The sequence below is a fragment of the Melozone crissalis genome, unplaced genomic scaffold (genome assembly GCF_028551555.1).
Source record: "Melozone crissalis strain CALT ecotype California unplaced genomic scaffold, PUWL_Pcris_2 ptg000029l_1, whole genome shotgun sequence".
Taxonomy (NCBI): domain Eukaryota; kingdom Metazoa; phylum Chordata; class Aves; order Passeriformes; family Passerellidae; genus Melozone; species Melozone crissalis.
In genome coordinates, this window is record NW_026535807.1 from 15635931 (window position 1) to 15658307 (window position 22377).

At 43.7% G+C, this 22377-nt stretch overlaps 2 protein-coding genes across 4 annotated transcripts in view; one reads left to right on the forward strand and one right to left on the reverse strand.

Moving 5' to 3' along the window:
* The window catches only part of PRKCD (protein kinase C delta), a 59871-nt gene extending 58546 nt beyond the window's left edge, over nucleotides 1-1325 (forward strand). For both annotated transcript variants that reach the window (XM_054280927.1, XM_054280928.1), the window contains exon 18: nucleotides 803-1325. In XM_054280927.1, the coding sequence (XP_054136902.1) occupies nucleotides 803-961 (159 nt within the window). In that variant the 3' untranslated portion in view covers nucleotides 962-1325. The remainder of the gene's footprint in view (nucleotides 1-802) is intronic.
* A 4940-nt stretch (nucleotides 1326-6265) lies between these two features.
* Nucleotides 6266-22377, reverse strand: part of LOC128939816 (6-phosphofructo-2-kinase/fructose-2,6-bisphosphatase 4) — a 49167-nt gene continuing 33055 nt past the window's right edge. For both annotated transcript variants that reach the window (XM_054281026.1, XM_054281025.1), the window contains exons 8-14: nucleotides 20889-21096; nucleotides 20196-20342; nucleotides 19502-19606; nucleotides 17759-17888; nucleotides 17339-17401; nucleotides 14371-14435; nucleotides 6266-6459 (exon numbers count right to left, since the gene is read on the reverse strand). In XM_054281026.1, the coding sequence (XP_054137001.1) occupies nucleotides 6400-6459; nucleotides 14371-14435; nucleotides 17339-17401; nucleotides 17759-17888; nucleotides 19502-19606; nucleotides 20196-20342; nucleotides 20889-21096 (778 nt within the window). In that variant the 3' untranslated portion in view covers nucleotides 6266-6399. The remainder of the gene's footprint in view (nucleotides 6460-14370; nucleotides 14436-17338; nucleotides 17402-17758; nucleotides 17889-19501; nucleotides 19607-20195; nucleotides 20343-20888; nucleotides 21097-22377) is intronic.

Sequence of the window (22377 nt, forward strand, 5' to 3'; positions counted from 1 at the left end):
TCTCTGCTGCTTCAAACTCTCTCCAAGGGGGCAAGAAGCAGCATTCTCTAAGCTGCTGAACTTGGAATTCATGTACATGCCTGATGTTATCTGAAAAAACACCTGCAGAACAGACTGTAACTCAGTCTGTATCACAGTGGGATGCTGCTGCTTCAGCTCACATGGTTAAAAACCCAAACCAGTGTTTCTCCAGCCTGTTCCTAGAACAGGTGAAATGGTCTGGAGGCAACAGTCTCTTTAAAATGTGCTCTATGGAGGAGAGCTGCTCCTTCAAACACACAAGGTTTGTGTTGCTTGTTCCCAGAGAAGTGGGAAGTCTTTGGTGGTGGAGAGTGTAAAACAGTTTCCTGTTACATTAATATTTACTAAACACAAAACAGCTGCTGTAGGGCATTGCTTTATTCTCTGAACAAGTACAGCCTGTAAAATGTTCTCAGGCATTTAAACATTTTGGTTAATGACAAGAAATGTTGGTCTGATGTGTAAGTTAATGCTGCATTGCTTTTGTCAACAGATAATCTTTGGGTAATAACCCAGTGTTATCCCAAATCCAGGTTTGGTTTCTTCTCCAAAGCAACCTGAGTTTGGTTTTTCTGTTGGTTTCCAACTAACAATAAGAAAGAGCCCAGTTATAATCTTATAGTCTTGTTAAAATAGGTTAAAATTAGATTTTTTTTTTCTCTAAAGCAGGGGAAGACGGGAGGGAGCTAAAATACTTACTTCACAACATTTTGCATTTAAGTAATTTGTTCTTGAAGAAAATACAAAGTTTGTCTCACACTGTCTTCCCTCTCTAATACAGAGATCAGCAAGTGACTACAACAACTTTGACAGGGAATTTCTGAGTGAGAAGCCAAAACTGTCCTACAGTGACAAAAACCTGATTGAGTCCATGGATCAGTCTGCATTTGATGGATTTTCTTTTATTAACCCAAAATTTGAACAGATCTTGAACAAGTAAGTCTCTGAACAGCTGGACATTAAAGCAGGGTTGCAAACCCACACTCCCAAGTGTTAATGCATTCCAACAACGTCGATACTTCAGAATAATACACCCTAGTGTGATGAATTATGTTCAACTCCTGATTTATTGGCAGTGTTTTTATGCATGGTTGGGTTTAAGGTATGTGAATCATGTGCATTATTTTCTCTGTTTGGGAAAATGTAAATTCTGTTTGGTACTTGAATGTAGTTATGTTATATATATATTTGTGTGCTGTATATTTTGCTCGAGAGAAGACATTGGGGAACAGAAGATGTCTTTTTAAAATGTGTTTGAGCCCTTGGTTCTTTTATTTGTCTTCAATTAAAAGAAAGTTTAATGTGACTTTCACCTATGGCTCTGATTTTTAACAATATACACTTTAACTCCAGTGGTCTTTCAAGTACAGTGAAAAAATAATGCTTGGTCAGCCCTGATTGCTTTCTTAAAATATTTGTTGTTTTTGTGAATTAAACAAAAGAAAGTGTCAGGAGAAAGCAGAGATTCCTAGTCTAACACCAGCTGCTGTGGGAAGCAGCTCAGGGGTGCTTTTGGTGAATAAATGCTACATATTTATTCAGTAAATACACGTATTTATTCCAAGGCAATCCCAACCTTGAGACAAAGAGGCCTCAGCATCCCAGAGCAGCCCCATCCTGCCTGGGAAAGTGGGGTTCTGCCCCTAAATGCCACTCCCTGCAAACAGCCACAGCAATCACAGCAGGACAGAACCCAGGTAATGACTGCAGAGTTACTTGCTGCTCTGCCTGAGGAATTATTCTAACTGCCAAACACAAAATCCTTCTTCCAGTTTTATTTGCTTGTTTGTAACACAGCAGCTGTGGCTCCTCCTGCTTGCTGTTAGAAGGGCACAAAACCAGATCCTGCTGCCTTGCAACACCAACTTCTGAATTTTGATTTTTAGCCATTAGAGAGAAAGAAAACCTAATGTAATGACTGCAAAGCTCCTTCCAAAACCTTCGCCTTGCAGTCAGCTCATAAAATTCAAGACTGAAGCAAAGTTCCTTTGCTTCTCAGGAGCTTTCTGTATCTTGTAACACTATTGCAAATGACTTTTCTCAACACTGAGCAGGCAGAAAAAAATGTACATGTGTCAGTTCATCCAAGAATTATGGAACGCTACAGAATTCCTAGGAGAACCCTGGAGCTTCTGGGTCGTTTCAGACTGTTAATCCTGCTGAAAGAGCAGCAGAAAGCTGTAATACTTTGTAGAGATTAAAAAAAAAATACACTGCTGCCTTTGTTCTGCTCCTAAAGAACAGCTCTAGCTTATTGTTGTAACTCAAGCAATGCCAGCATGACTGGGATGCCATCTGAGCCTGCAGCACACTGGGGCTGCAAGGGGCAGAGCACAGCTGGCATTTCCAAATGCCAGGGCTGGCCTGCTTTACCAAGCCCACTCCAAGGGAACAAGCAGTGTGGGGTGCTGCAGGGAGAGCAGGAACCTGCCTTTTCCCCTTCACATAACCTACAGAGTGACTTCTGGCTTGCCATTTGTCACCAGAAAGTGATTCTGCTTTCAGGGGTGAGTGCTGTGCCCTTGCACCCGAGCAGAAAGGCATTTCTAGGTAAGGAGTTCCAAAGGTGGGTGCCAGCAGCAGTGGGCATCTGCACACAAGAAACTTTTATCAATCATAAGTAGTAGTAAATATTCCTTGTGGGAACTGGCTCCCAGTACTCACCTGCTTTGCTCTGGAGTAACAAGTGCCAGATCTGCTCAGGAGGCTTCACACAGCAACTCTTGCAGCTGGCACCTGACTGATGTACCAGGAGCATGTCCTGCTGCCACAGCTGTGCCAGCTGCACTCACACAGGGGCACAGATCCCTTTCCTCTGCAGAGCAGCTGCTCCAGCCCTCCTCCAGGGCAGCCCTGTCCTGCCCAGCCCCTGCGCAGGGCCCTGCACCACTGTTACCTGTGTTACAGCACAGCCTGGGGAGCTTCTCCACCTGCTCTGCAGAGCTGCTGCAGCCCAGGGCCACCTGTGAGCACCACCTGGGTTCACTCACTCACCCATCAGCTCTGGCTCATCCTCATACTACAGGAAGTTTCAGCTTTTAAAGGATTTTGTCCAGAAAGCAGCCTAAAAACTCTAAAACAAAGAAGTTACCTGCTCCCCAAACAGAAATACACAGTGGAGTTAAAGAACAATTAAAACACTCCTCCCACCTAGCAGAGAAGAGACAAGTGGCTACCACCTGGAGGGCTGCAATCAGCAGGAAAATGTGAGTACATAATTCTAAAAGCACAAAGCAGTCATTAATTTAATGCAAATGTAATGCCCTCCAGCTCCCTTCTACAAACTTGTACTGACAGGCAGCATTTGGCTGTTGGTGTTCACCTTTCCCAAAACACCAGCAGCATGTTCAAGACAAGGTAAGAACAGTGTAGGTCTGAGAGGGTGGAGCAGATGTTAATCCCAGTGACCAGCTGAAGCTAATAAAGCCTTACCTTTCTCCTCCATCATGTGCAAATCCTGGCATGCATTTATTTAATCAGTTCCTCCAACTTCTTCCTCCATTATTGAGCTTCCTACTTCACAGTAGAGCACCCACAAGGTGAGTTAATATAATCTTTACATTTATATCTAAACTCCCTAAACCCAGCTTGTGGAAGCTGTGGAACCCTGCTGAGGCTCAGGAACACTCACCTGGCACTTCAGCCACTGGAAATGGGCATGGAAAGAAACACACATCAGTGCACCCTGTAGCATTTGATCTTTATTACTTGGATCAAAGGTCAAATGATTACATTTGTCTGAAAGATCACAACAAAGGCCAACGATGTAAGAAAGGACAGGTTAATCCCAGTCCAGAGACTGCATCTGAGCCAGGCACACACAGGACAGAGGCAATCAAATGGTACAAACACAGAAGGTCAGGACAAGGGTCTGCCCCTCCCCTGTCAGTGACTGTGCTGTCAGGAGTGGGGGACACACTTACAGAAGTGACAACTAACGGCAATTCTTAACTGTGCCTTCCCAGAACAGCAGTCAGGGTTACACCCTGGGAGAACCCATCACTCCAAATCTACATTCAGCTCAAATCTACATTCATCATCTACACCTGCTCTCTCCCACCAGGGTCAGATGCAGTCACTGATTTAGTACCTTCCTACTGTAGAACCAACAACTTCATTTTTTTTTCTCTTCAAGTATCAGCACAATAGTTTATTTACACTTCTATACAACTCTTTTTACTGAACACCCATTGTAGTAAAACACTCATCACAGTATATCTGAAAGCAGGCTATAAAAATACCTACTGTACATAGAACATGTAGCCTCGAGGATGTTACAGCACCTCTGAGAGATCAGAGAGGTAAAACAAAGGGGGAGAGGAGACACCTCAAGCTGTGCTTGCCAGCAAAGAGAACAACCCTGGGCTCAGCTCTCACTGGGGGACACAGTTCTTCTGCCCACACTTCTTCAGCCAGGTCTGAGCTCACAATCTGCCAGTAAAATCCCACTTTTCTAATGCAGCCTCCTGGGATTCTTACAGATAAATCCTGACATTCTCAGGGTAAAAACTGCTCAACCACCCCTCCTGTCCCAGCAGAGGAGCAGGGGCTGCCTGGGGCACAGCCCGGCTTTCCCACACCACCGTGGGAGGGGAAACTGCTCCTTCAGTTGTGCCACAAAGGTGGCCTTGTTAACCACACATCAATGAATTCACTCCTCTGAGCAGTGCCAGGCAGGCTCTCTCCTCACCCCACAACTATGGGCACACTGAATTAATAAAGGTCTGAAATGGCATTACCATAACACACACACACACAAAGCTTTAGACAGCAGCGCTTGAAGCAAGTGTTCCTGGTCATTCTGCACCCTACACATTCCTCCTCTGAAACAGAACCCAGCAATGCACTATGGCTTACTTCCAGAGCTGAATATATTGCTGAATTTAGCTTATTAAAAAAAAAAAATTAATCACAACAGCAGCACATTATTTTATAGACCCTGCACAAACAAAAGACAATTTAGCCCTTGCCTGCAAAACTATGTTACCAGGGCCTGGTATTTCACACAGGAATTCAGGAAAGAAAAAAAGCCAAAACAACAAAACAACCCCACCAACTCACATGGTAAAAGCTCAATTAATTGGAGAGAATCCTTAGAAAAAACACAGTCCAACTACCAAAGAATAGCTCTCCTCATTGCAGAGCTAGAGCCAGCAGCAGTGCTGGCAGCTCACTTCAGTTGTCTGGTAACACACATACAAAATACACTTTGATTTAGTACAGTTAAAAGGTTGTGACCTTGACAGAGACAGAAAATTCCATTTTTAGCACTGGAGTTTCACTAGGCATAAAAGAGCAACTGGGAGAAGAACTGGGATGATGGAAGGTGCTTAAAAACAATACAAAAACCTCCAAGGCAAGTGTGCCTTGTTAAAATTATTTCAGAATTTACCTGGTGCTTTTGTTGCATGAGCTGTTAGAATGGTTAAACTCACCTAACCTTTCTGTACTGTTTCCTGATGTACATATTAAACGTGGCTATAAAAGAAAACATATACTTTTATGTTGAAATTCATTTCAAAAATTCTCTAAAAACATAAAGACAGCACTAACAAGACAAGCAGCTTTTCCAGCCCTTGACAGACTGAATCCTTTTCCCCTCCCTTCCAGAAAAGCTGCTCATCCCCTCCCATAACTGCAGCAGAAAGGACATGTCTGTCTCCATTCATTCCCCACCTGTCACTCACACTCATGTCCCCCACTGCCCTCCAAAGTACAGTAGAGACCTCCTGGTCTCTGGAAAGTGTCAAAATCTTGCTAAAACAGCAGAATTTCCCAGCTTTAATGCTTTTATTCTCTAAAGGGAACATCTCCCATGTGAATTTCAGAAAAACTTTAAGTTGTGGTTGGCAAACCAAAGTTCAATTTCAAACACAGGACAATTATCAGAGCTGATGGGCTTCCCCATTAAAAGCAGCTTTGCAACATGAAGCCTCCAGTGCTCAAAATGTAGAATTTTGCCCATGTTAAATACACCATCAAAAAAACTCCGTGTAATTCTAGGCAATCATTCACAGTAAAAACAAGAGAACTCTTAGAAAAAACACTTACAAAAAGAAAATAAAATCTAGTTAAAATCTGACAGTAAAATCAACACGGGCAATTAACCACCTTGCATTATCCACAGACAAAAACAGTAAAAACCCACTGAAACTGCACAAATTTACATAAGAAAAATCTAAACCCAACTCTGCTCTGCTCCCCACAATCTTTTCACTGATACCTTTGGAGTTATCCAGGAGCACAGGTTTTGTCCAAAGGAGCAGAATCACATTCGAAATGTCTGGAAGGGGAGGGGAGGCGCGTCCATCCCGCCCTGCTCCGACACCGCGGGGCCCTGAGCTGCTGGAGGAAGGGCTGCTGCCCCGGGAGCTGCAGCTATAGGTGGGTGGGCACTGTCCTCAAAGCTTCTTCTCTCGACCTATTCACACCTACATTCTGCAAATTTAAAGACAAAAATAAAGTGTTAAAGCAAAGGTCTGATGGAAGCCACGGTTTTGCTCAGCATGCAGCTGTTACAGGACACAAAGGTGAGCAAGTTGTAATGCCGGATCCCTCAAAATGCTCTGTAAAACACAAGGAAAGGCCCCAGCCCCTGTCAGAATCAGGTTGGACCTCATCCCAGTGCCAGGAGCTTTACAGAGCCCTCAGACACCCAAAAGCAGGAGCTCTGCTGCCAGTGAAATGCATCCCTTAGATGTGTGCCACACCAGGTCTGGCAGGACAACTGGTGCCTGTACACCATATGCAGGTCTCACTGTTGCAGCTTTTAAAACCTTTTTTTTCCTTTAATCACTGTTTTAACCACATTTTTCTAACCCTCTGTCTCTCCTAGTCTTTATGCATGTAGTGTAAGGAAGAACAGAACCCTGCAAAGGCCATAAGCCACACAGGAATCAATAAAATCTTGAGGGAGGGAAGCCTTCCTCTCCTTGTTCCAAGCACACTCCAGGAAATAATTCCTTAACACCAACAGCAATAAAGCCAATCCTGATCCTATCAGTGAGCAGCCAAACCACTGGAAGAACTCTGAATAACTCCCTGAAGGGCTGGTAACATCAAGTGTTCCCTGAAGAGCTGGTAACATAAAGTTTAAATGCACTTTGGGATACACATGGCATGTGGCAGATGTCACACTGACATCAGGGAATGCTCCAGTGGTTTTATTACCACATTTATTAGAGTTTACATTCAAAACAAGTCTCTCCAGTCAAGCTCTGGGGAAAGGGGCACACAGCAAGGGGCCCTCTCAGCACATGCAGACACACAACTCCATCAGTCAAAACTCATCCACTCAAAAAGCCATTCAATCCCCTCCCCAACCCCAGTTTCTAGATTTTTTCAGCCATTTCTTATGAAAGCAGGCTATAAACAAGCAGCACCAGATTCTCTTTGGGGGTTGAATTCTGCCAGCATTGCTCTGCCCTTACCGGTTCTGCTACATCCACATCAGCCCTTTCCTCTGTCATCAGCCTTCAAGCCCTTGGGTAAATCCCCATTTTCCACCATGAATACCACACCAAGGCTTCTGGGAACACACACACAGCAAATGCTGCTGGACAGAGTTGTCCAAGTACTGGAAATCTCTGCACCCACCAGCACACAGCCTGAGCCACCCTCACATCTCTTTGAAGGAAAGCAAAGCAATAACCCTATTTCAAAAAGAAGCTTCTACAAGAAGCATTTCTGCAGCAAGGGGAAAGCATCAGAAAGCATCATTATCTGCTAAGAACACGAGGAGTTAGCAAAACAACTCATACTCTGCATGCTTATAGGGAAAAAAAAACAAGAAACCAACAGAACGTGCTGGAATTTGGTGTATTTCTGTTTTTCTTAGCAATACTCAGAATTTCCCTGGGACTGCACAGAGGTCTCCACAGGCACTCCCAGAATACTGGCTGAAATCTTTTAAGCTGAACATCTGATGTTGATTCAAAGAAAATTAAATGGAGCATGAAATGCAGCATCAAAATGCAGGAATCCAGAGGTACTGGAAATTAGTCCTCAAGCAGCAAGAGCTACACAGCTCAAACATGAAGCTGAAAGGAAATGAGGTGATTAAGGCAAGGCAGAAGATGCAGCTTATTTCAGTGAATGAGAGGTATTGGATAAAAGCAGCATTCTAATAACTAAGACAGACCCAAAGGGAATATTGATAAGCAGGCAAGAAAGCTGAAAGCAAAAAAAGCTTGAATTTGAGTAAACAAACAGGCTGTGGAAGCAAAGTGTGCTGAACTGTCACACTGAAGGAAGAGAACTGGGATAAACCCTGACAAACACCCCCAAGGGCTTATTAAACAAACAACAGCCAGCAGTGAGAGCAGATGAGCAGGGGCTTAGAAAGGGACCAAAATCCTCATTAACTGTAAGTGGATTCCTACTCACAGGAATCCCATTAGATGAGATGATGCCAACTGGGATTGTACCCACACTCAGAACAGCCATAGGCCATGCAACAAGGACAGTGCTGCTGTTTAGAAAGGGGACAGAGGTTTCAGCCTTACTTTTGGGACCAGAAGGAGTTCCTGCAACTGCCTGGACCAAAGAACACCACGACAAATGACTGTGCTGGGAACAGCCCCACACCAGCAGCAAGACGGTCTGGAGAGCCCAGGAAACACAGGAGGAGGAATAAAAACCACACACCTGTCCCAAGTACTGTTTCTACCCTGCCATAGACCCTGTTCCCTGGCCAGCCCCAGCTTGCTGCTTCCAGAGCCTGCTCCCTGAGGCAGGAGCAGCCTGCACAAGGACAAGAGTCCATTTTACCCTTTGAAAGACTCAGAGTACACAGATTACCTCAAATGCCCTCCCATTCTCACTATGCCCTGGCCTTTGGACATTCCTGTCCTACAGTACAGAGCCTCCCTCAGCAAAGTGCTGTGGGTCTCCAGCAGGACAGGCCCTGCTCTCAGTGCTGCTTTGACTCAGCTACAATGTGACCCTCACAGCAGAACAGGAAGATCCAGCAGAAAGGTTCCTGCAGGCAAAAGGAGGAACCTTGGAGACAAGAGCCAGCACAGGCCTAAACACAGAAATAAAGAGCACAATACAAACATCCAGCACTATCAGCTTTCCCTCAGCACGCTGGGACCTCCCACTCAGCATCAGGCCCTCCTTCACTGACAAAGCCAGGGCTGCTAAGCCATCCTGCTGTAAGAGGAGACCCCTTAGAGCATTCTGCTTTTAAATATCCACTTCACTCTGTGGCACACACCAGCACAGTGAGTGCTGTGCCCAGCAGACACAGCCTCAGGAAATGTGGCTGGCAGCAGCTGGCAGGAATGGAAGGTCCTGGGTGCTCTTGCTGCTTCCCTTCCCTCTGCCACCTCCACCAGCCACAGACCAGGCAAACTTTGCTTTCCTCACTGGCCAAGCTCCTGCTCCTGTCATGCTTCCCCTCAATTTTCTCTGACAGCTCAAGCCATCCTTTTTCAAACTCATTTTTTCCACAGCAGAAGCCTGCACAGAGTTTGGCTCCATAAGAAATGCAATGCATTTGATTTTACTTGGATGGTGTTTCCTTAGCTGTGGCCTGTGGAGGTGACAGCACTCCAAGCTGTGGCTCCTGAGGAGCTGGCTATGGCCAGCACCCCTGTGACCCCTCAGGAATGTCACCTCAGCTGGCAGGTAAGAGCAACCAGGCCCATGATTGTGTGCAAGGGGGTTCAGCAGGCTCAGCTGCTCCTCTGGGCCCTTTCACAGCAAAGCTCATGCCCAGACCCTGCAGCAATTAAACATGGAAAAGTGACCAACCATTCCTACATCACAGTCATGACAGCAACAGGAAAATGATCCAGGTTCTCCCAGTTTCAGCCCAGGGACAGTGGTTTAACCAAACACCAAGCACCACAGCAGGAGGCTCTCTGGTTATGGCAAACATTCCCAATTGTACAAACTTCTGAAGACTCTAGTATCATTTTGGAAGTGCAGATCTGTAACTTTTTTTTTTCCCAAAATCCTGGTTTGGGAAAAACATACCACCTGAGAAACCAAACAGCTAAAAACTTTCCACAACCTACAGTCCTGCTTAATTTCACTGCTTAAATACCCCCTCAGAAAACAGTTCTGAGGCTCAGTGTTTTTCTGCCTTTCTCTGCCTGCTCCATGGCACAAGCACATCCCACAGCCTTGTGGCGCCCAGGGAACACCATGGCAAAGGCCTTGGTGCCATGGTGTTCCCTGGGTACCACATCTCCCATCTCCACGTCTCCCACAGCCTGCAGTCTCCTCCCTTCTGCAAGAGGCTTTCCTACCATACAGTTTGGGATTCATGCCCTGCTGGTTTGAGATCTGTGTCTGCTGGAGCCACTACCCAGCTACAAAAGGCTCTGACTAACTCTGCTTCTAACTCTGTTCTGGAATGGTCAGCACTGCTTATTTGGAACCCTCATAAAATCGGGGAACACAGCAGCTGGGGCAGAGCTGCACATGCTCCATCAACCCACATCCACACAAAGCAGCAAAAGAGGGAATTTAAAATCCCTTCTCTAGGCAAACCCTAGAGCCTGGTTAATGCAGAACAGCTGTTAACAAAAGTTGTATATTAAAAACATTTATACACATTCCTGTTCTTTGAATAATTGTTCTGGAACTAAGTGAAAACTTGGTACCCTGCTCTAACAGCAAATCCTTAATTAGCAGATGTAGAGCCCTAGTGCTGTGGATCAGTGGGATTAGGGATTTACAGTAATTATGGGCTGTTATTTTACACTGCACAGCAGTCCAATCACTCCCAAGGGCCCTGAAACAGATAATACTGGTGCTCTGCTGGGCAAAACAAATTCTGACCTTCTTATCTCACACAGGATGTTGTGTTTCATGGCTTTCATAAATACACTGCAGCTAACACTAAATGATTGCTGGCTATTACAATAAAGCTTAATGCTGCAGGATATTTAAATGACAGCAATTTACAAAACCAGCATTCCAGTGAGGGCTGATCAAGGTCTGATAACTCATCCACAATAAATTAGCCAGTGCAACAGTTTTATTGTGATTTGATTAATTTTTTCAAGTCATGTGCTGTACAGATATTTGGTTTGAATTATGAGTTTGGTTTAGGTGTGGCTATTATTTTTTTTTTATTATTTCAAAGTGATTGGAATGATTAGCTTTTCAATTTATTTTGAAGTAGCAGGATGAAAACAGCACCCAAGTTTGATAGTTGGTCGGGACACAGGATTCAGTGATGAGCAGGGACTGTTACAAGAGCGTCCTCGGTAGGTCTGGAAATGTCTACATTCTGTATAATAATAAAAATACAGAGAATATTTATCATGCAGCAGTAAGACCAACAAAAACCACCAATCAGGTCCCTTCACAAGTACACAGCTGGGTTGATTGAGAAGCAGAGATGGTTTCAGCCCCCCACACCCCAAGAATGCAGCAGACTGAGAGCTGGTCACTGTCCCAGAATGAGACAGCACAAAAGGTATTTACAGTAAAAAAAAAAAAATAAAAGCTTTGAAATTTTCACAGTCTTCTGAGGGACAATTAAATACAGCTCCCTTGCTGACAACACTACCCAAATCTCAGGTCAGTCACATTTAGGAGGAAGTCTTTTACAGGCCTAAGCAGAAATCCACCTTAGCACATGCTTCAGCACATGCACATCTTGCTGAGAAACTTTCAGTGTTCCACTGAATCTGCCACGTGTTTCTGTGCCAAGAGGAAGCTTTTAACATGTGTTTGTGTTATAGACAATGTAACACCTCTAACAAAATAAAATATATGTTCTCAGACACCTTAACCATTCAAGGCTGATCAGACCAACTAGATCTCACCTCCTTTTGCAGAGGTTGCAGAGAAACAATTACATTTAGTGCAGCACTCAATTATTTAAAACCAAATGAAACCAAGACCCCAGTGCAGCCAAAGAGGAATCACATCTGCTATGGCACCACCTCCTGCAAGTCCCAAAGCCTTTGCAATTGGTACTCCCCCTCCTCCCAAGAGAGGAGACCGTGATAAACTGCTCTGAAGCTCCTTACAAGATCCATTTTAGGCCAAATCATTGCCAATTCTTCAAACTTCACTGATGGGTTTCCTTAGTCCTGCTCGTTCCACACTGTGGTAAGCCAGCTCACCTTGCACTAACATCTCCCTCCCTCAGGTCCCCTCAACAAAATAAAACAGTGAGTAATGCCCTCTCTGTCATTCACTGACTAAGCCAGATGTGCAAAGCAGACATTTCACCCCAGCACTTGCTGGGTCCCTTCTTTGGGCCAGAAAACAACAGCTAAAGCAACTTCCCTGAATTATTTTCTGTGAAAGACTATAGACTCCTTTATTAGGAAAGGTCAGAACTTCAGCCAGCACAATGCTGACAAACACAAGGCTTCAGTCTGCTCCAGACAAGTCCCCACGGTACTCTGAGCTTCACACATCCCACAAACAAACAGCCCAGAGCTCTGCCTGCATTTCTGCCACGTGAAAATGGATGTTTTCAGCTGAGCCAAAAGGAGGGCACTGTTTTGGAGCACAGACTCCAAGTGACTGGTGGGTCACAGAACAGACACTGGGCAATTCTCAAGGCAATAGCTTCATTGTTTAACAATGCTGTTATGTGACACTGTATTTAATTAAATGCTCTGACTTCAATAGACTACTTGAAAAGTTAATTTTACAGAAGTAATTAACATTTTCATAGGTGATTTAAATGAAAGCTTTTGAAATTTTCACAGTCCTCTGAGCAGCAATTAAATGCAGACAGGACCCCCTTAAGTCCTTCATCCAGACTCACTACCTGAACAGTGGAACATCATCCAAATTCACCAGGCTGGGTTTCCTTTGGGGCAGAGGGAGAAGAGAATTTAAGGGGTTTTTAGGAAAATGCCACTACTCCTTTTTTTTCATCTTATAAAATTCATTCACTCAATTCATTTGGGCTCAAATCAGTCTTGTACCTTTGAGCTCACTGCAATGGATGTGCCTTCCTGATCCTCTAGGTGCACCTGAGCAGAGCCACCCCACAGCTTGGCCACATCACTTGCTAGACATGTGGAGAGCCACTTGGTGATTCAGGCAGAGCTTTCCCCCTTGAGATAAACCCCTTCAGTAAGAGGACTGGCATTTTCAGCAACATTTCAGCAAGTTGTAAATTCAGCATTGATATTTTGATCATCCAAACTAAAAATGTTCATCTACATTATTGAACACAATTAACCTACTGCTCTAAGACACCCTCATGGATTTTCACTATGCTTCTCCAGCTTTAGGTACTGTGAAAACACAGACTGGGTTTCCTAAACATGATAAATCAAACTAAGATACAAAATGGCAAAGCAGAATGACAAAGCAGGAAAAAGAGGAGGAAGGAAATAATGCAATGCAGTTGTTGAAGAGAAAACACCCAAAAGTCAGGGTTTTCAGAACTTGGAATACCCAGGTCATTAAAACAAAACTTATCTGCAGAAGAACTCTGGCACGAATTCTGCACAAAAGTGAACCCTCGGTTACAAAAGGCACTTTATGTCATGTGCCTTGTTGAATACACAGATAAAACCTCGTTTCTCACTATATTCCTCTTCACCATCAACTGCTGCTCTGAAAGCCACCAAACACAGCCCTTTTTTCTCATGTTATCAAACTGCCTTCCAATTCACCAGTGGCACTGCTCCTGACCTCAGCACGGAATCAGTGCCATGCCTGGTGGCATGAGCCTGAGGATCTGCAAGGGAACAGAGAGCTTTAACCAGGACACATTTCACACAACTTTGATGCTAAAGCAAAGGAAGAGCTGGCACAAGCAGCAGAAGGAGCCTGAGCTGAGGTGGGCACTGAGGAGCACACAGAGCCTGAGGCAGGCAGGGCACAGGGCTGCCGGGGGCTGACAGCTTCTCTGCACTTACATTTCACAAACACGCTCAATTTCCTTCCCCCGGCTGTCCTGCTGTTTCCTGAGAGCTAGTCTTCCTCTCCAGGTTTGGCTTAAAACACAGGTGACATCATCAGTTCCTCTTTTTCATACAGCAGTGATGAAAAAGCTGATGACTTCTCTCCCCAGACCAGGCGTGGCACTCATACCACCACTGTGGCTACACCTACTTCTGCTGAGTGACAAAGCCTGGCAGAACTTTACAGTTTTTAGCCTGACACCACATCTTCAAATTCTCATTTCTCAAAGATAAACTATTCCAGCTAGAACTCACAGTATTACAGAACTTACAGTTTTATTCAGTCCATAAAAAATTTGCTCCCCCCTCACAGTAAAACAGTAGCAAAGCTTCAGATGTAAAATAAAATGCACTCAGCTGAGTTATCAAATCAATTCTAGCCACAAGGACAGTGGAAATCAGCTCAGACCATACATTACATCAAGTTCTCCAATTTGAAAAATATTCTTACCTCAGGTTTATCTCTGTGCGTGTTTACAGCTTCGACATTCAGAAATATAGATTCTACTTTACATCCTGTTGAGAGAAAACACATTTTTAGACACATCTGCTTTGAAAGTGAAGTTGTAACAAAGATGCAATCTAATTTTGAGATGGTGAAAGTTACTCACTTTCCCCTTTTGATTTACATCAGAATTTCCTGAATTCTGAAGAGCTAAAGCTACAGAAATTAATCTGTTCTCCATGGATTAATATTACTGTCCATCTGATAATCAATCTCCTCAGCTCAGCTTTATCATTATTTTGTTTGAAAAAAAATCTTTTTTTTTAACATCATGAACATTCAGTAAGAAAGTTTTTATTTGTAACATTTTGTGTTTTAAACATCCAGGAGTTCTGTACTACTAAGAAGATAAATGCTGCTCTCATTTTTTAAACATAAAAACAACTACAAGAAGGTACAGAGTGTGTTGTCAGCAATCCCCATTCCTCTTTATGTGCATAATGGTTTAAACCCCAAGCTAAACAGAACTTCAAAGCTGACTCCCAAAAAGGAACTTCTGCTTAACATTCAAAAACTCAAAACCTCAGTGAGGCAAGAAAAATTAAAACAGTGAGAAGAAAGAACTATTTCCCAGGTAGTATAAACTGATCCACTTAGAGAATGATATAATTACTCCATACAACATGGCCACAGTACTTCAAGGCATCTCTGATTGCCAAACCCTGGCTCATCTCACACAAACATGATTTTTATAAGCTACCATTACTCTACAGAACATCATGAACAGTCACTTCCTCTGACACACCACAGTCCATCCTCTATCACAAGCAGGTTTCCAGATTTTTCTCCTCATTTATTCCCTAAAGTCGTAACACACTCCATGGAGTTGCTACATGACAGAAAAAGAGGATTTCCTTAGAAATCCACTCCACCTTAAAAAAAAAAAAGAAATTAGTAAGGCCAGTATTTGCCTTCCCTTTGGGAAGCTTGACCTTTTAAAGCCCATTTGTCAGGGAGACTGTGAGCAAACACTGTGGGAACTTGGAGAAACAGTGAGCCATAAAACAGATTTTAAGGAGGAAAAGCACATCATCTCCCACTGGAGCAGAATCCTTACTCATCCTTCTGACCACAGATCCACTGTGAGCCCTGAGAGCAAGCCAGACCAAGCTCTGAGCCCTGCTGCTGCCCATTCCCCAGGGCTGTTACACAGCAGACACTTCAGAGCCCTCTCAGTCCTTGCCACAAGTTGAGTTTAAGATCCTAAGAGAGGCTCATGTGTTGAGCTTTACACATAAACCAAAGGGACAGCCTTGCTCCACAGCAATTACCACATGCATTCTCCAGCTCATTTTTAATTACTGATGAGCAAGTCCCTACCTACAGCAAGCTGCAGTTTCCTTTCCATAGACCACCACTGCCCTGGACTGCTAGGAAAAGGTTTAATCCACCCTGATCCAGCTGTCTGGCTGTACCAGATGTTCTTCCACTGCAGGTCAGACTCTTAAGTTGGGAATGATGCTCCTCTCCACCACCAGGAAGAGCAAAGCCCCAAGGGAGGCATTTCCCCAGAGCAGGCTCAGCTGGGAGGTATCAAACACACCAGGTCTGATCCTGCATCCTGCCTGCCTGAAGCCAAGTGATACATCAGTGCCATCAATCAGTACTGCAGAAATAATCTACACAGTCCTTGTGTTTTCAGATGGCTGAATTCCAAAAAGCAGGTTGGCTGAAATGTGCTCATCACACATACATGTCAAACCCCTTAAAAAAGGGACAATGGCATTTCTTTCCCTCCAGTCAGAAGGGCAAGGACAGTGTCTGTACCCCTTTGTTTCCTTCCTCTCTTAGTTCGTGAGCACACACTCAGCCATCCACACCCTCTTAAAATTTATGAGCAGTCACCCAACTTCCCTCCTCCTGCAAAGAAAGAAAAACAGCAACAACAACAACAAAAAAAATCCACCAGAGAGCCCCCAAAAAACCCAAGAGAACCCCAAAACAGAGCCTTGCTGTGGAAAACAGGCAGACTCTAGCAGGTCAGAAAAATCCAGTTTTAAAAAGCCCGAGTTTTAACTGCAGCGGATATTTATTTTCAAAACCCCAGTTGTCATGCAAGGCTGGGAACACCAGATGTCCCCACAGCACAGGCTGTCCTTCCTGTAAGACGAAACTGCAACCAAATGACAAAAATCTCCCCACACAGATTTTCCAGTGTAGCAGCTACTTTGTTTCATAATATTCTTTGTTTCAACTTCATTTGAAACTTAACAAAACACAAAGTACTGATTTGGATCGCTATTTTTCAGAGCTGATAATCAAAGATAGGCTCCAATTAATGACTGAACCAGCATTTTGGGCAATATATTTTTCCTAATAGGCAGAGAATTATCTGCACAGCTTGAAATATCTTCTCAAGTGGGATATCAGCAGATATGACCCAGCCATAACTGAACAAAAATGAGCAGAAGGCACACACTAAGCTGAGGTGGGAAAACACACAAAACTCCATCAGCAATCAGCCTGTGCCCCCCAGCAGGGCACACAGCAACCCTCATCCCATACTGCATTTGGCAAGATGAAAAACCTACACAAATGGAAATTTGCCTGTCTTCTGCAAAGCAATACTCTCCAATACATCAATAAAAACTCAGACCTTGCTGTAGCAGACATGTAAATGCATGGGTTTGCCAGAAGAATTAGTGAAATAGAGTATGAACTGGGCACAAACTGCCCCCTCCAGCAGTGACAGCCACTGGTGGTTTCAGGCCTTCAGCAACACATGTGTTTCCTGGCACAAGGCAAAGCAAGGATAATCCAGAGGATTTATTTATTCCAGCAAAGTTCTGCAGGCATACATGCAATGTCAAACCTGACTATTTTAAAGCAACATAAAGTGTGTTTTAAACATTCCACCACCTTTTCTGATGAGTATAGCCAGACTTATATAATAAATTTACATAATTGCACTTACCATAAGCCACTGGGGTTAGCTTTAGGACGGTATGCAGTGGGCACTTCAGGTAGGGCAGTTGTTCTGAGAAATCAAACCACAAATTACACATGAAATACAGGTTACAACTGGCTCTTCTGTTATGTTTCAGGTCAGCTACTTGAAGGACTTGTTACCCTACAGCATATCTCTTTTCCTAGCATGCAACAGAGATGCTAATCAGAGCAAAAAACAACTACCACAGTATTTCAGGTCAGGAGCAGCTCAACATCAACTACCAAGTTTCATGCGGGGGTCAAATACCAAAAAATACACTTGGGTACTTGCCTAGCAAAACCAGCCTGTGATGATACAGCAAACTGTTAGAATTTACTGTGTGGAACCTTAAGCAGTAAATTTTTAAAAAAGCAGCCTGTTTGTAATGTATCAAGGAAGACTTACCTGCGGGCTTGTCAAGGAAATATGCGAGCAGACAGCGCATGACAGCCTGGTGACAAATGACAAGCACATTCTCCTGCCTTTCCAGTTCCATAATTACTGGCTCCAGCCTCTGAACAAGATCTTCATAGGACTGGGTGGGGAGGAGAAACACAGAGCACATTAAAAAGGGAAAACTCTTTGAACAGTGTATATATATACAGAGGGGATCTTACTTTCATATTAGTCATCTTCTAAATGTTATTTAGTGCACAGAAATACTGCAGCAATAATTTTCATTAAACTAAGAACACAGTTCAGACCTAAGCACTCACAGAACACATTTTATTATACACATAACAAATCTCCCTCATAGAAAAGCTTTATTAAATTAGCCACTTTGATCAAGAATTTCCACTAAATCCCTAGGATTTAATTCACATCTGCCAATACAAGTCTTGCATGTTATTTTCCATAGCTCATCTTCAAAAGCATTTCTCTTCCAAGCCCAAATCTAGGAAGCTCAGCCAACAATCAGCATACAAAGAGTTCACAAAGCCTGACTTGTTCAGGCTGCCCTTTCCAAACAAGCTGTGGGCACGTTGGACTGGCCTGGTGACAGCAGCCACCATGCCACCAAGAGCCAGCACAAGGACTTGCTGGTGACCTGTCCTGCCTGACCATGCACAGGGAATTGCTGCTGCAGGGGAACAGCAGGGTTCCTGCATGGGCACAACTGAACTGAATTTCACATGCATGGTAAAACCTCTGCTTCCAAAATGTGCCAGGTACTTCCAAAATGTGTCCAGTACCACAGGTGGAAAGCTCAGCACATTGCCCACAGGGCAGGGACCAAGCACAGCAGGAAACTTTCACCCTGGTCCCCAGGCAGGACCAAGTGGCACTGCTGACTGAGCCCTGGACAACAGAAAGCCCCCTGAGAGCTGTGCAAACCCCTCTCACTGTCACCAGACACAAAACTGCCTCGGATAAACGAGACCAACTCACCCCCACAAGGCACAGGGGGAGTTTGACATGCCAGTCACCATCCCCAGGACTGCACTGGTTTGAAAAACAAACACTCCTTGTTCAAATGCATGAGGAGCACTCAGCAGCTTAATGACTGCCTCATTAGCAGGACAGGGTCACACTGCCAGGGACACAGCTCTTGTCACAGTGACTGCTCTTGAGGACGAAGGCACAGCTCTGCTTCCTCACAGCTCAAGCAGGAGCAGCTGGGCCAATCCCTCCTCCCAGCCCTCAGCCCTCAGCAATGGCCCTGTGACCATGTGTCCATCACTGCCCTGCACCAGGACTGCTTTAGAAAAGCCATCAGCAAGTTCATTTTCCCAGAGGCAAGGAGTTTAATAACATGGCTGGAGATTTCCCCAGCATTTCAGCCAGAGCTGCCTGCAAAACAGCCACCACCAAGAGCAGGGATGAACAGAAACAGGGCATGTTAGCAGCATGTTTATATATGCAACAGTTAAAGCCCTGCAATAATTCCTCCTGCTTTATCACTGTAGGACCAGCACAGGTACAATGACCACAAGATCAAAGCTCTCCATTGTTTTTCTAAATTTATGGGTTTATTTTTCAAGCCCTGAATCACATAAGTGGTCTTTCCTTGCAAGATCCTATGTGCTTTTCCAAGGAGAAAGGAACAACCTTTTCATTAATTTAAAAATTTGTTTTTTCTTCCTACAGCATGCATATATACAAGAAGACAAGGAACCCTTTCAACTTGTGAGATTAAAAATAGCATACCTCTCCTTTAGGGTATCTGTATCTGTATTTGTCTTGGTCTCTCAGTGCAAATTCAAGAGGATAATTTTCCTGTATTTCTTCATATGTCATTTCTTCACATACTCCCTGTCAGTAATGAAGATGATTAAAAAACATGTATTCCCAGTAATGCAAAAAGCAGATATCACTCTTCAATAAAACCATATACAAATAACCTTTAGCAGTTTTAATTTGCTACTCTGACACTTAAAATTGTCACACAAGATAAACAGGGCACTCAGCTTGACTCAGAGGTGGTTAGGAGGAATCATTAAATCCCTGTACAGGTGAAGTTACATCCATGGACAAAGCAAGGCCATGTTTTATCTATTGCACCTCCTTTTATATCCTACAGCTGCAGCTGGAAACTGCCAGCTAGCAACCCCCCCACCACAAATTTCTTTCCAAGTCAAACAAACCAACACTTAATAATATCATGGCTTCTACAGAGGAATATTTTACTGGGAAAGACAAGAGAAGAACAAATTAACAATGGCAAAATTCAGTGAAACATTTAACCTTGTTTAATGTTTGTTAGGTAATGACAATTACTTCCAGCCTCTAGAAGTAGCTTCAATGACTTTCCCATAAAAGACATATTATTAAAAAACTAAGTACTTTTTTACCCCTAACAATCAAAGCAATTTTATTAAGCATTTAAAAGAGAAGAACTTACTGCATCTATCTCATTCAAAACCTTCCACTGCTCATAAGGCACTCCCAAGGCTTCAGCAGTCTGAATTGTCCGTTTCATCTGGCTGGTCCAAACTTTCAGATCTTTGATATTTTGCTCATTAATAAACTGTGACAAGCTTTTGGCAAACTGCAAGAAAAACCAAGAGACACTGGATGAGGGCCCAGAGCCAACACAGGGCGTTCCGTTTAAAATACATGGGTTCCAGCCTCTGTAAGCTCACTGTAGCTTTTCCAAAAGACTGTCAAAGGTTTTGCTAAGAAATACAACCTACTCCATTATCCAAGAGGGGCAGGAGAAAGAAATGAAGTACAAGGAAAATACAAATTTTTAGCAGTTCCTAGCTTTCCTTCCACTAATTTTCCTTTCAGCTTTAAGTTGTGTACACTTTCCCAATTACCCAACTAGTCAGGATTTCACAACAATATAGTTAAAAAATAAAGCCCTCTTGCCAATTGCTTTGTGGTGGAGTATAAAAAGGAATTTTAGCCAACAGAGAAACACACAGATAAAAGAGTACAAACCACAAGACACAAAGTGCTTCCACTACCCAAACATGCAACTAAAAAGTCCTTTAAACTCATTAAGAGGAAAAGGCTGCAGAGGAGGAAAGCTGCCAGTGCCCAGCACAAACACACACAGAGCTCACAGTTCCACCTGGCTGGAGGTACATACTTCCTTCCCCCTGACAGACAGCCCAGGATCTCCTCCTATCCTGCCCTTGAGGTTGAGCTCGCTCTCCCCGTGGCGGCAGAGGTAGATTGACCGAGGAGTCACGTGGATATTCATGAGGTAGTAGACAATCCGGCTCTGGATGTGATCCATCACTCTGTTCACCAGGTAACTCCTTCCAACATCCATGATTTTAATGTAAGAAAGATCCCTTTCATGAGCAAGTTAAAAAAAATAAAACAAAAGTAAGGTTCCACATTGTTGCTATTAGCGCATAGCACAGTCTTTCCACCCTCTCTGTTATGAAACAAAGGGGAGACAAGCCAAAGAAATGAAAAAATCCTCATTCAGCCACAGAATGTGCATTAGTCCTAAGAAATAACACAGTACTCCAAAGGTACAGGATGAACTCTGTTCCTTTCACATGGAGCTGCTCACATCGCTTTCTTTTCTGCTTCCTTTACTTGCACTTCATCCAAATCTAGATCCTACCCTTGGAAAAATACAGCCCACACACTGAAAAGGAGATTCATTTAAGTTACCACAGCCAAATAAGATATACAGCTATTTGACAATACCATTTGGGGGTTTTTTTCCAGGTTACAAACACTTTCCATCACCAAGTGCTTGTCTGATTGCACCCAGGGGCCAAAAGGAATAGTCACTAATTACCCATCTCATTTAATCCCTCCAGAGAAAGTAGGGCACCACAAGAGCCTGGGAGCAGTCTGAAGCAAGACATTTTCTCAACTGCTCTGTGAGCAACCCTTTGTTAACTGTACTGTAATCTACCCCACCACTACCTTCTCTGAGCATCAGACAGCTTATAATTTCAATTTTCACTGCTTATCCTTTATCACCTGAGCTATAATTCTAGAGCAGCCCTCTCGTTCACACACAGGAAGATGTCTCATAAGCTGAAAATAACCACTATTGGTTTCTAGCTATGTGTTTGAGACACCACACTGCAATGAAACAAGAAAACTGATAATGAAACCAAGCAGAGGCAGTGAGAAACAGGCACCAGCACCTCACTCCTGCCCATGTTCCTTGGAGTTAATCATTGCCATTCCAGGCAGGCCCAGCCATTGGGTCCATCACAGGAATTACATGCATGAACTGAGCCAGCTCCACGCTGCTCACGCTCAATTACATTAAAATGCAGCTCAGCCTTCCCTGCAGCTCTGGTGCAACAAACCAGCAGCACCTGGGATGGTGCAGTTCCAAATCCTACTCTGAAATGCTGGGCTGTAGCAAGAATAAAGGGGCTCCTCCTCACATGATTCATCCCTACCTTATTTTCAAGAGTTCAAAGTTAATAAAAACCAGAAGAATGCTTTGGCATGAGGATAAATAATATAGCTGAGACAGTTTCTCAGAGCCCTGCACCTGCAGGATAATTTTGCAAGCACAAAGAAATTAATTAAGAAGTCACATTTTTAAGACTGATGTGTTCATAATTAACCTTAACCATGCCAACCAATTAAGTTAT